Source organism: Myotis lucifugus, unplaced genomic scaffold (assembly GCF_000147115.1).
Source record: "Myotis lucifugus unplaced genomic scaffold, Myoluc2.0 scaffold_115, whole genome shotgun sequence".
Lineage (NCBI taxonomy): Eukaryota > Metazoa > Chordata > Mammalia > Chiroptera > Vespertilionidae > Myotis > Myotis lucifugus.
Genome location: NW_005871163.1, coordinates 269704 through 283474, shown reverse-complemented (window position 1 = coordinate 283474; position 13771 = coordinate 269704). Strand labels below are relative to the sequence as shown.

At 49.1% G+C, this 13771-nt stretch overlaps 1 protein-coding gene across 1 annotated transcript in view; it reads left to right on the top strand.

Annotated features, from left to right (window-relative positions):
- Positions 1-15: 15 nt before the first annotated feature.
- Positions 16-13771, top strand: part of SMAD6 (SMAD family member 6) — a 78950-nt gene continuing 65194 nt past the window's right edge. The window contains exons 1-4 of the mRNA XM_023757815.1: positions 16-127; positions 8232-8313; positions 11935-12012; positions 12149-12273. Of these exons, the coding sequence (XP_023613583.1) occupies positions 8236-8313; positions 11935-12012; positions 12149-12273 (281 nt within the window). The 5' untranslated portion in view covers positions 16-127; positions 8232-8235. The remainder of the gene's footprint in view (positions 128-8231; positions 8314-11934; positions 12013-12148; positions 12274-13771) is intronic.

Below are 13771 nucleotides of genomic sequence, written 5' to 3'. Positions count from 1 at the left end.
CTGGCCCGACTGCAGCACGCGAGTGGAGCGTGAAGGCCCCTGTGCAGCTGGCACAGCTTCGCCGCCGCCGCCGACGGCCCCACGGTGTGCTGCAACCCCTACCACTTCAGCCGGCTCTGAGGGCCAGGTGAGCGCGTTGCGCCGGCCGAGGGACGGGCTTGGGCTCGGGGTCCCCCTCCGGTCCCCTTCCGTGGCCTTTTTATATCGGACACCTCGGGTGGGCAGAGCTTCGGTGCTCCCGCTCCCGTGGGTGCCCCTGGGTGGTGGGAGTTTCAGTGGAGGCGCCTCACCCTGGGAGGGGATCTGGGCACACACATCAAATGGCAACTTCATCAAGGCACCAGCAAACTTAAAAAGGGTCACGGTGGAGTTTTCTTTATGTAGCTTCAGGCTCCAACTTTACAGGGAGAGGGTAGGCCCTAGGAGAAGCCAAAGATTGCGAGGCGGCCCCTCATTTACCCCCAGTCTGTGCTCAGGCTGTAGCGTTTGTGTGCATACGCCTATACCTAAGCTGTACTTTCTTACCACCAAGTGCAAGTATATGTTGTGAAATTGGGTGTAGACAATTCCTGGCTTGAGTCAAAGTGTTTGTAAATTGTCCCACTTGTTCCTTTGTATACTTTGGAGCAAAGCTTTTTCAGGGTAACCCCTCTCAAGGTGGATACCACCCTCTTGACCTGATTGCTCCCAGCATCCCTTGGGTGTTAAAGGTGAGGGCTCTCCATCATCATTCTCAATTCTGTGTCTAGTTGAGGGTCCTGGGGGCATTTATGAGTAGGTGAAGAAGCCAGGTATTTTATTACATCTGAGGAGTGCTCCCTGTCTTTGTTCCCTCCCTGGGACGTCCTGCACACACATACCACCCCCAGCCCAGCTTACCTGAGGATGCCCTGGGTGCTTTAGCAGAGGTGAGGACAGGTGGAGGTTCTTAGCAGGTCAGAAGCTTGCAGGAACACACATTTTAACCTGTAGCATCTTTGAGGTGTATGCATTTTAGGTGACTTTGGGGGTTCTGCAGGGGTGTGCCTATCAGAGAGTTATAGGCTGTTGGATGTTGGAGGGCTCCGAGTTTCTCCAGTCTGGTCCCTCTGGAGTGAGTGAGCACCCAGCCTGAGGGTCCATAGAGGGTCAGATCACAGGTCTCCTGACTCCCAGTGTGAAATGAGTGTGCTTGGGGGTAGTGGCTGGAGGGGAAAGGAAGGTGCCTCAGTGGTGGTTCACTGAAGGGGGTTGGTGGCGAAAGGCAGCATTGACCTGGCTGCCCTGCTCCCCACATGGGTTGTCATTCCAGGCCTGATTCAGGAGCTTCGACTGTCCCTGACCTGTGGCCCATGGCTTTCTGTGCCCCTTGTTCCTCTTTCTCACAGCATCCCCTGCAAGTGGCTTCCTCCCTTCTGCTAGCCTCTCTCCTCTCTGCCTCTGGGAAGGGGGCCCTATCTGTGGCCACCCCGTCCCTCAATGGTCATTATTGTTTAGTGGCAGGTAATTGGTGGGACCCACTCTGCTATTTTAGAAAGTCCTGGCAGGTATTTTCTCTCTCACCATGTCAGTCTGCCAGCAAATATTTGTTGAGCACTTATTCTGTGCCAGGCACCGTGCTGGATGCAGTAGCAGAGAGAGTGGACATATGAGTAGGATCCCTGCCCTCAAGAAAACAGTCTTCCAGGGGAGTTGGGGTGGAGATGGGGGGAGAAGGGCCAGGTCAGGGAGTGTGAACTATCAGCACTATGGGGTGTGTATGTAACAGGGTCACCTCCCGGAGCCCCTTTGCTCTAACCTGGAGCAGGCCTTTAGAGAGTGGGTAAGGGGAGCTGGGCGTTGGGGAGGAGAGGGGCAGCTGAGAGTCAAGATGCCTGTCAGGCAAGCTCAAGTGTGTGGGTGGGAAGGGGGGTAGTGAAAAAGCTGGAGACAACAGGTAGGACCCACCCTTACCAAGGATGATTGGTGGGTTGTCCCTACTCCTTGTCTGAGAAGTCATCTTGGGTGTTGACCTGAGTTTGGTGGACTTGGGCAGGTACACGTTGAGGGACAAACTGCAGTGGGATGGTGCTTAACCCCAGACTTGGTCCTAGGCTCGGCTTGGCCAGTAACAGGACTTGACCTTGGATGAGTAACCTACCCTGCTAGTCCCTACTGGTCAGTGGGGGTGGCTCCAGGAATATTCTCCACATCGAATTCTAGAGTAAGCACTGGGATTTGACTCCCTTCCTGTCCCCAGAAGGAGGCACTATTGCAGGGGCCATGTCTATTCTCCTTTCTCTTCCCCAACCCAAGGGGCCCCCCTTTTAAGCCATCCTGGGGGCTTTTGGGAGGACTGATGGTCTTGGACGAGTTTCCAGGATATGCCAGGTGGAGCCTGTTGCTTCATTCTCCTGCCTAATGGCATGGACACTGGGACTGAGAACTGGGGAACCCTTTGCTGCCCACCCTGCCCCCACCGGCTGGCCGGCAGCCTGGCTCCCAGAGCTGGGCGGGTGCATAGCTGGAGCTCAGTCGTGCGAGTCCTGATAAGGAGACTGCTCCTTCCAGGGCTCTGGGGGAGAGGGCTGGGGCACTGGGGCAGACAGACAGACAGCTAGAGAGTACACTGGAACACCCAGCAGGCCAACTGAGGGGCACCCACCTGGTGCCGTTCACGTCAGTGCCTCTAATCCAAACAGGGATCCTCAGTGACAGGAAGTCCCTTTCTGGGCAGTGCAGACCCTTGCTGCTCAGAGCAAACCCTGTTCCATCTGTAACCTCCTTTGGCACATTGGGGCCAGTTCTCTTTGGATGTCTTCCCATCTGTAAAGTGGTAAGGGTAGAACAGAAGCCCTGAGGTCTGACGGGCAGATTTCAGGTGACACTGGCCTACCTTCCCTGCCCTGCCCTCTCCCTCATGGCTTGTCTCAGAAAGTTGGTTCCCTCTGCCCAGCTCTGGTGCTTCCCCATCCGCCGTGGGAGTCAATCCCTAGCACTCCCTCCCTCTTTTGTGTCTTTTGTGTGTCTTTCTGTCCAGGGAAAAGCCAGTTCACTGAGCTTGGTGCCTATGTGGACGGAAATGTGGAGAAATACTTTAATCACAGTTCCAACCTGTGTTTATAGAGCTCCTTTCTCCTGAAAGTATCCATTAACTTTGGAATAAATCTCCTGCTCTTTGCTTCACCACTTTTTTTTTTCTGTAATTATATTCAGTAAATTACTATTATCCAAATTGCGCCAGGGAAAGAGAGTGAGAGAGAGAACTTCTAAACGACTGTAGGAGGCCGCCTAGGAAAACACAGGGTTCCCAGGCCAGGACTATAGGAATTAGAATGGGCTAGAAAGTTTTCCTTTTATTTGGCCTGGCATTATCCCTTTGAAATGAGATCAATTTCAAGTTGGGCTTCCAAGCCCCCGCCCCACCCCTCTGGCCTGCCCGCCCTGCTCCTTGGAGCTCCTCCTTGGAGGTGAGGAAGGGGTGATAATGTGCAGTTTGCCTCTTGCTGGCGCCAGCCGGCCGCGCTGTTTATCTGGCTGCCGGGGGAATCTGGGCAATTAGGCTCCACTGGCCTTAAAGTGCCAGGAGCTCCCTTTTTGTGTCTCCCACCCTGGGGCTTGGGGTTGAGCCTACGGCTTCTGGGGGAGGAGAGGACAGGCCCTGGGAGGCTACCTCCCCACCATCAGCCTCCACTTGGTAAGGTGGAGCTGGGAGGCCCAGGGAGGTCGATGGAGCCTTTCCTAAGCAGATGCTGAGCTGCAGGGATGGGGCGTGGAAAGTAGTGCCCCAAACGGAAACTTTACCAGCCCTGAGAGAGGCTGTGAACTCTTCCGGCTTTAGAATGAGATAGATCCCAAAAGGCCAGGTATCCTCTGGGGACTAAGCAGAGGCAGGCTGGGCTGAGCTGAGTTGAGCATTGGTCTTCTGGTACTTGCTGCCCCTGGCTGACTGCTCTCTCACTTTTGAAGAAAGTTGGAGGAGATTCCTGAAGTTGATGCCCGAGGCTGGATGTCTGAGGGGACTGGAGCTTCTGATCTTTCTGCCTCTCCTTCTCCCTCTCCTTTTCTCTCTTTCCCATTCTCTCCCTCCCTCCTCCATGTTCATTTCTTTTATTTGGGTCTGCAGGACTCTAAAAGTTACTATTTTTAAAAAATATATATATTTTATTTATTTTTACAGAGAGGAAGGGAGAGGGATAGAGAGTTAGAAACATCGATGAGAGAGAAACAGACCAGCTGCGTCCTGCACACCCCCTACTGGGGATGTGCCCGAAACCAAGGTACATGCCCTTGACCGGAATCGAACCTGGGACCCTTCAGTCCGCAGGCCAACGGTCTATCCACTGAGCCAAACCAGTTAGGGCTAAACGTTACTATTTTTAAAGAACACAACTTTTACAAGCACTAAGCTTCTAAGAAGGGCGGGTACAGAGGGTCTGAGGGCAGCTCACACCTTTCTAATCCAACCTTTTGTTTTACATATCAAGTGTCTGACCTGAGTGCCCACCTTGCTCACCTGACTTAATGTCCTGGAGCTCCATTCTCCCAGACCCATGGGACCTGGATATATGGAAGTGGAGGTGTCAGTTAAAGGTCACCCAGGCCTGGCCAGTGTTGCTCAGTGGTTCAGTCCTATGAACCAGGAGGTCACAGTTTGATTCCCAGTCAGGGCACATGCCAGGGTTTTGGGCTCCATCCCCAGTAGGGGGCGTGCAGGAGACAGCTGATCAATGATTCTCTCTCGTCAGTGTTGTTTCTGTCTCTCTCCCTTCCTCTCTGAAATCAATTAAAATATATATATATTTTTTGAAAAGGTTACCCAGTATTGTTCATAGCATTATTCCTAATAGCCCAAAAGTGGAAACAACCCAAATGTCCATTAGCTGATGAATGGATGAACAAAATGTGATATATCCAATGAAATGTCATACAATGGAATACCATTCAGCCATAAAAAAGAATGATATGCTACAACATGAATGCACCTTGAACACATAATGCTAAGTGAAAGAAGCCAAGACACATGGTCACAAGATACAAGGTCATACATGTGCACAGTTGTGTGAAATGGAGAGGAAGTAGATTATTTTGATTGCCTCGCATTTGGAGTTTGGGGGTGATGAAGATGTTCTATAATTGGGTAGTAGTGTTGGTCTCACAACTCTGAATATATTAAAAACCACTAACTTGTATACTTCAAAAGAGCGAGAAGAGTGTGTGAATGATAATTAAATTTTTCAAGAAAAGATAACGATACTGGTCCCCAACTAGCCTCCCCCTTTGTTCAATTGAAAGAGTAACTTCTACTTTTCTATGTGGCCTTGGGCTGGTCCTTTATCTTGCTGGATCTCAGTTGCCCCGTCTTTTAAAAGAAGTTGAGTTGGGCGAACTCCAAGAAGTTGAGTAAGGCAAACCTCTGACATTCTAATTCCTCCTGCTGGGGGTGAAGTCTGTAGGCCTTCATACTTTTTCACTTGCCTAGTGTAGAAGTGAGTAATTAGCTTCCAGTCCCCACAGTTGTTACAGTTCTGTGCAAACTGCTTTGCTGGTGCAAATGGGGGCCTGGGAAAGTCTTTCCCGAGCTTTGCCGTTCCCTGCTAGCTGGTGTGTCTGACATTTCAGGTTTGTAGATGCTTTCTGTCCCATTCATGTCGTTAGAACCCTGCCACCTCAGGTGTGGCCATGGGTGGTGGGTGTCACAATTCAAGGCCCAGGTGGCTCCTGCAAGAGACACTGAGGTTGATGACTGATAGTGGCTTGACTCCCACCACTGTCCTCTGCTGCTAAGTTTCACTTTTGGGACATCTCTGGGGGGCAGCTGTACAGAGCCTCCCACCTTGTGTGGCCTGGGCCTCAGCCTTTCAGATTTTTGCCAAAGGAACCCTAACACAGTAATTGCAGTCCTTCTGATAAGTTAGTGGGGTAGTATGGAAAGGGCCTGAGGCCGGGGGTCAGTAGACCTGGCTTCTGGTTCTGGCTGTACAACCAGCTCCCTATCTGGCCCTGAGGGAGTCACTTCCACTGTCCAGGCCCCAGTCTTCTGTACAGTTGGAGCACCAGCCTCAAGTCTCCTTCCCTGGGACACTCTAGCCCTACCTGTGTTTTGACTCTTGTCCTGAGAGGCTGGCTCTCACTCAAGTGTGGTCTCTAGCCCCTCCCAAGTCCTGAGGACCAGTAGATGAGGTGACTCCTACTGAAGGCAAACGACTCCCTCCTTCAGTCCTGGTGGGGGTCTCCTGTGATCACTTTGGCCCTTAAGTCCTCCTTATCCACACCTTTGTCCACTGATGCCCCCAATTTTACCATTGTCCTCATAACTGTTGTCTTAGTCCACAGATGCTTACTGAGCACTTTCTGTGTGGATGATGTGACGTAGCTGGGGTGAAGGGATAGAAGATGGGGTGCCTTTTGATTACCTGTCTCGTTGGGGTGTAGAGCAGAGTCAGCTTGGGCTCAAATCCTAGTTTTACCATGATTGGCTGGGGGACACTGGGCAAGTCAGTTTTCTCCTCCGTAAAATGGGAATATTGACCATTTTGTCTCTGAGAAAGGATAAAATAAAAATAAGTGCCCGATGAGCAACTCTGTACCTAAGGTCCAAGAGAATAAAATACAATAAGTGAAATTGAAAATGCCTGGCATGGAGGCACAGGGTAGGCTTTCAGCAAATGTTTGCTTCTCTCCCAGTAGCTACTCCATGATTCACTTTTCCTTCTCCCTAAATACTGTCCACAAAAGATGCCCTGTTTCTAGACCTCAGAGCCTTCACTTTGTTGAAATAATTTCTGGCTGGAAAAGCCAGGGTGGGGAAGAGCTGAAGCTGCATAGGGTGTATGGAGCAAAACAAATGCTCCTACAGCTAATTGTGCCTTATTATAATTACGAAAAACACTTATTACCCCTTGTGTCATTACTGATACCTGCCTAATAATAGTTATTACCACTTTACTACCACTGAGAGTTTGTTTTAGTTTGCGATTTGATGGTGTTTAGTTTCATTTAGGGAAAATGAAGGGTCATTTCATTCATGCAAATTGTTACTTAGTTTAGCAAATTGTTACTTCCCCTAAAGCAAGAGGCTAAGGAATTCTTCTGAAGACAAAGTATATGTTTTTAAGGAGGAGTATTTTAGGCAAATGAAAGGAAACCAAAAGAAAAATACCGTAGACAATAAGGAATCACACAGGGTCTGAGCTGGAAGGCAGGAGAGAGCTTGTGTCCCACCCCTTTGCAGAGTGAGGGCACTGAGGCTGAGGGCTGGCAGGGACTGGTTTAAGGTCTCACATCTAGGTAGCTGGGTTTGGCTTCTCGGGTCCCAACCAATCTTGCCCTCCTCCTTGCCCCAAAGAATGCTACTTCTGATGCACCTTGTTGGGAAATGAGCTTCTGTGTCTGAGTCTCTGCACTCAGACTCAATTCTGATTAGAGTTGCCAAATTTAGCAAATAAAAATACAGACTGTCAGTTACGTTTGAATTTCAGGTAAACAACACATACCTTTTTAGTATAAGTATGTCCCAAATATTGCGAGGGACATACTTATACCAAAAGCTATGCCACGGAAATCCAAAATTCAAATTTACCTGAGCATCTGGTATTTTATCACACAACCCTGGCTCTGGCTTTCCCCTGCACCTGTGTTTCTCATTACAATAATAACTGTTAAGTGTTTGTGGAGGTATTTTTCCACAGTACCAAGAGCTGAACTAAGCATTTTATATACATTATCTTCTTTCACCCACTTGGCAAACCTGGGAGGTCCATATGATTATTGTCACCGTTTTATTTATTTTTATTCTTAAGAAATGTTTTCTTATTGATTTTTTTTTTAAGAGAAAGAGGAAGGTAGAGGGAGAGAGAAACATTGATTGGCTGCCTCCTGCATGCCTCCTACTGGGGATCGAGCCTGCAACCCGGGCATGTGCCTGACTGGGAAATGAACCAGCAACCTTTTGGTGCACAGGATCGTGCCTGACCAACTGAGCCACACTGGCCAGGGCTAGTGTCACCATTTTAGAGCTGAGGAAACAGGCTCAGAGAAGTGAAGTAACCTGCCCAAGGTTGCACAGCCAAAGGTGGCAGAGCAGGGATTGACCCCAGGTCTGGACCCTATGCCTGGGCCTTACTGCTGAGCAGTGATCTGCCAGTGGATTTGGGCAGCAGAGGTGATGGGAGAAAAGGAGGGTTTCCTGTGAGCTGGGTTTATTATAGGAGGAAATCAATAATCAATAATCTTGTAGAAGAATCCCAATGTGACCTTTCCCACCCTGGCAGTGACATGCTGTCTCCTGTCTTCCAGAATCACCACCACCCCCCTACTCTCGGCTGTCTCCTCGTGACGAGTACAAGCCACTGGGTAAGTGTGTCCTTCCGACCCTGGGGGAGGTATGTCCATCCCGGGTGCCCCTTCATTCCAGCCTCCGAGCCGAAGGGCTGGGGGGAGGCGGGGTGGAAGCTGGCCTGGCTGCTTCTGAAATGGGGTGAAGTATTACAAACACACCCTCAGTTGGGCCGAAGCAGACAGCCTCTCCAGTGGGCTATTTACATCTTGAAATTCCTCGGCTCATCATTAACCTCTCCATGACCTTTAAACATGGGCCAGTGGGAGATGAATGGGTTTGGACTTAAGCATCTCATTGGAGGTGGGTTGGTATTTGTCTCTTTTCCTTTCTCTCCCTCCCCCAGTCTTAGATTATTCTCCTTTAGTGAGTATTAATTGTTACTATGACAGATAGGTTGAGCAAGAAGTCACTGTTGAGAGGAGCTATAGGTTTTCCCCCTTTTTAAGCCAAAAAGTTTACCTGGGCAGGAGCAACAGTCGGAACTTTTAAGAAAGCACTTGTATTGGTACATAAAGCCCCTGGCACGGCGGTCACGTCATTTTAGACAGGTCCCATTCAGAGGTAGAATGTGTTCTCTGCAAACCTTGGGGCTAGATGAGCAGCTTGTGTTCTGTGTAAATGTGTGTGGTTTTAAAAGTAGAGATGGCTTGTTTCCTGGTCCTCCTGTTTCCTCCAGTGGAGAATCCTAGTGGTGCGGTGAGTGAGTTTGGCCTTAACAGTACCAGGAGAACAGCTTTGTGACCCAGACAGTTTCCCATGGGACTTAGCTAGGCTTTAAGTTAGATGGCGTGGCAGTGATGCTAACACATTCCAACAAGTGACCACAAAAAGTGTGTTTTGTTTTTTTGGTAAAGGCTCTTCTCAATAGCGTGTGTCAGCATTATCTGGGAGGTCCCGTCGTCGGCTCTCAGGCATCCAGCCCCCCAGCCCCGTTTTCCTTCCAGGTCCTCCTGTGGAGTCACAAGTGCCCACCAGGTCCCTCCAGGAGTTTGACCTCCTCTGTCCAGGAGGACCAAGGGTGTCCCATGATGGTGTGTGAGTCAGAGGCTTAACAATAGCAAGTTCCTCGTTTTTCTTGACATACGGTCATCCCATGGATGGAGGAGCTTTATTTAGTTTTCTGGGGAACTGGAAAGGTCATCTGGTTGGACTCTGTCACTTCATAGACGGGGAAATAAACTGAAGGATAGGGAGGACCCCCCCAGCTAACGAGCATCAACCCAGGGCCGCCCCCTTTTCAGTCTCCGGTTCCCCATCCTTCCCTCACAGGCTTGTCTCAGCATTTCCTAAGTTAACATCATTGCACTAGTCACTTAGAAGGTCCCTAGTTTCATTAGAAAAAAACACACACCCTCAAATGTTCTCAGTAAAGTAGTAAACTCAGTTTGAATGTCAAGGATCATTGCCCTGAGGAATTGTGGGTTAGCCTGTGATGAAGCACCAAAAACTGGAGGCCACTTCGCCCTGCAGAGTGACCATTTGGAAGTCAACAGGTGTCCTGGTTATTTTACGAATGGGACAACTGAGGCCTAGAGAGAGGAAGTGACACTTGCTGGTGGTCATATAGCTCAGGGGTCTGCAAACGACAGCTCACCATCTGTTTTTGTATGGCTTGCGAGCTCAGAATGGTTTTTACTTTCTTAGATGGTTAAAAAAAATCAAAAGAAGAATAACATTTCATGACATGTGAAAATTGTATGAAATTCCAGTTTCAGTGTTTGTAATAAAGTTCTTCTGGAACACGGCCACACTCACCCGTTTCCACATTGTCTGCGGCTGCTTCCACACGGCAGTGGCAGAGGTGCAGAGTTGCAGCAGAGATTGTATGGCTTGCAGGTCTGAAAACACATACTATTGGGCCCTTTGTAGAAAAAGTTGGTGACCCCTGATTTTGCTAAGAATGGAGGTGTGACTTGGATCTGGGGGTTCGGGGTCTGTCCTTGGGGCTGGAGCCGTGATGGAGGTGGGGAGTGTTCTTTTTCTACAACAGCCCGGAGACACTTAGACTTCTAGGGCCTCACTAGAAGCACCAGATGTCAGGGTTTGCAGAGTGCTTTATGAGGACTTACTAGCTGCAAAAGGTAGAAACTGCCTGTTGTTGTCACTCTTGTTGTTTCCCAGGAGTGACAAAGCTGGCAGTGTTAGTTCCACAGTGGTTCACTAAGGAATGGGGCTCAGCCTGTGATAATGAGACTCGGGGCGCTGCACACTTTGGGAACATTAAGTATTAAAAGGAACAATCTTTTAAGAAGATCCCACTGAGGCATTGAGGTTATTTTTTCTTTTAAAGAGATTTTTCCATCTGTCCTTATTTTCCTCCAAACACATTTTACCAGCAGATAACTTTTTCATGCCCTGATAAATAGTCCAAGTTATTTTTTGTATTATTTTCTTTTCCTTGCATTGTTGCTTTTTCATAAACAAAAAGTCAGTTCACTTCTAAGCCTCTGTGATCACATGATTCCAAAAACAAAATAAAACCCAGAACACCCAGTCAGCATCTGGCAAGTGGGAAATGAAAAAAAAAAAAAAAAGAGGCCAAATTGGTTAATGTTTCATCTTCCCGCTCTCCAAGCCATGTGGTAAAAGGAAAAAAAAAATCCTGCAGGATCGAATGGAATCCTAGCTAGCGAGGGCCTAGGCTAACGGTTTGGCCTTAGGAATCCCCAGCTTGGGTGCCTCTCTTGAGCCAGGTGGGACCAGCTGAACCAGACCTGGGTTGTGCTGAGTGAGATGATGAAAGTGCTGCAGGCCTCCCAGAACATGCCTCTTCCGACTCCTGGACAGGCCTGTCCCTTAACAGGGACCAATACCCTATCGCTGGTAGCAGGAGGCACAGGCCCAGGAAAAATTTTCCAAGTCTGCCTGCCCCAAAAGGCATTGGCTTATTAAGCTAGCAGCTCAGTGTTCAAGAAAAAAAACATGCAAAAGATTTTCCTTTTCCCATCTAACGGCACTGCAGACAGGGGAAAACAAATAATGCACGCCATATGAAGTACTTAAAACTACTCACACAAAAATGAACACCTTAAAAAAACAACGGTCCAGGCATTGAAAGTAGCTCTGTGAGCAGGTTGGAATGTTAGGGAGTGGAGGAGGGGAGAGGAAAAAAAAGTTAATCTGGGAGCAAATGCTTGAGCCCTTAATTAGAGGGGTGTAAGCGGGACAGAGGGAGGATGGCTGGTAACTTGTTAAAACAGTTTCCCCAGCTCCAGCGGGAGGAAGGAAGGAAGGAAGGAAGGAAGCAAGAAGGAACAACTTCAAGAATTTTAATGGTTGTAATTAAGTATAGCAACTATGAATTGTTTAGGGGCTTAATTTAACCGTACCCAGCGAGGCTCCAAGTTGCTACTTGCTCAGTCCCCTGAACTTGGGTTATTTCTGTGGTCAGAGCAATTGCAACTTTTTCAGGTGCCAGGGCTGCAGTAGTTGGCATTTTCCAGAAGAATTCCAGGGCTGGCTGGCCTGGTCTCGTACAAGTATGGGACAGGGTTACAGAGTGGCATCAGTTGGGAGGGACACCCTGCCCTTTGCAAGCACTTGTGTGCACACACGTGCACACAGATGCACGAGAAAGCCGGAACGGGAGGCACACCCCACAGCCAACTAAGTTTTCTTTCTCTTTCCTCCCGTAGATCTATCTGATTCCACATTGTCTTACACTGAAACGGAGGCCACCAACTCCCTCATCACTGCTCCGGGTGAATTCTCAGGTTGGCATTTTTTTTTTTCTTTGCACGCTGCTGTTGCGTTGAACTTTGCAGAGGGGGACAGGTGGGAGTGGTGCTGGATGGAGGCCCTTTTGATATTCCCACTCCTTTTCTTTCCCCCTTTCCTCCCAACCCTTAGATGGGAAGACTGCCCATCTCTTCATCACTGGTGTTCTTGGGGTTAAGAATGAGACCCAAAGATGGTAACCTAAAATGCCTGTCGATCCACGTTTTAACCAGTTGTCTCTACCTTGTCTTGTGGAAGTGAGTAAAGCCCAGTACAGCTCTTCATCTCGCATTTTAGCAAGGGATCCTGTTCTCCCAGCTGCTGGGAGGCAGCAAATGGATGTGTTTGTATACATTTCTCTACATGGGTTTCTCCTTCCGTCCCACTCTGGGGAAGGAGCTATGTGAAGGGTCAGAAGGGGGGGAAATGGAGTGGGTGGAACAAGCTTTCAGGAGGGTCTGGTAAGGAGGGAGTTTGCCAGAGGCCAGTGGTTTCCCTGTCTTTCCTGGAACGGCGGAGGCTGGGCTCCTTTGCAGAGAGAACATTAGTTTGGAGCTCCCACCCCTTGCAATTAAGAGTTGGCCATAGGGACATTCCAAGGATATCTGAATCAAGCTTTCCATAAGAAGTAAGAGGTTGGTGGTGACTTGGGGGCATAGAGGGCCAGGAGGGACTTGGGTGCCAAGGTCTGTGGGACCCTTTGGGACAGCTGGGCCTTGTGGCCTGGCCCTATGCTCCATGAGGTGACAGCCCCCCAGGCTGGAGCTGCATGGCTGGATCTTGGCTTGAGGGCTTCTGTCTGCATCTGAGCTGTCTTTCCTCTACCCCCCAGGCCCAAGTCATAATAGCAACCACAGTGACCAGAGCTATTAAGTGTTTACTTTGGGCCATGGCCGGTACTTGGGCCCTTTACCTGTATCCTCTCAGAATAGCAGTAAAGGGACTTGGCCAGGGGCACCTAATAGCAGAACCATTTGTCACTGTGCTCCTAACCACTGTTCTGCCTTGTCCCCCCACCCCTACTTTTCTGCAAGGGCTGAATGTACCCCGATAAACTGAATTGACACACAGTTCTGTCTCATTCTTGCCGCATTCTCCCCATGACTCTACATGAAGCTGGCTGCCTGGCCACTTCCCATTTGCAGACCCTTCCTCATCCATTCTCTGTTCTGTCACAACCATGGGAGACCATAAGACTACATCAGTTTCTAGGATAAAGAAACTAGAAGCTGGAGCAGGAAGTGACTTGTGGAGGGTCACATTCGTGAGACTCAGGGCACAGCTGGCACTGGGGTCTTCTGGATCTTACTTGCCTTTTGGTTTCTGGTGGTCCCTCTAATTGGGTCACTTTGTTTTCTTCTCTGCCTTTTGGCCCTATTTGGTTATACTGCCTTTTCCTGAAAGACCTAACCAGATGAACACAAGGAGTAAACATTTTGGATGTTAGGGAGTAGAGGAGGGGGGAGAGATCCATCTTTTTTCCTCTGTGACTGTGGGGATGAAAGCTACATATAATTCTGAAGAAGAGGATTAAAAGTATGTCTGAATGCATGTGTCTGTGTCCCTGATAATCTTCAGAGTGGGTTTAATTTAGTGGATCACATTAGCATTGGTTGGATGGATAACCCTACCCTCTGTCATTAATGGTGGAAACTCCAGTGTGTGGAAATGGCTTACAGTTCACGGTGTATTCATAGTCATAGTCTCTTCTTTAAAATATATATTTTTGTTTGATTTCAGAGAGGAAGAGAGAGG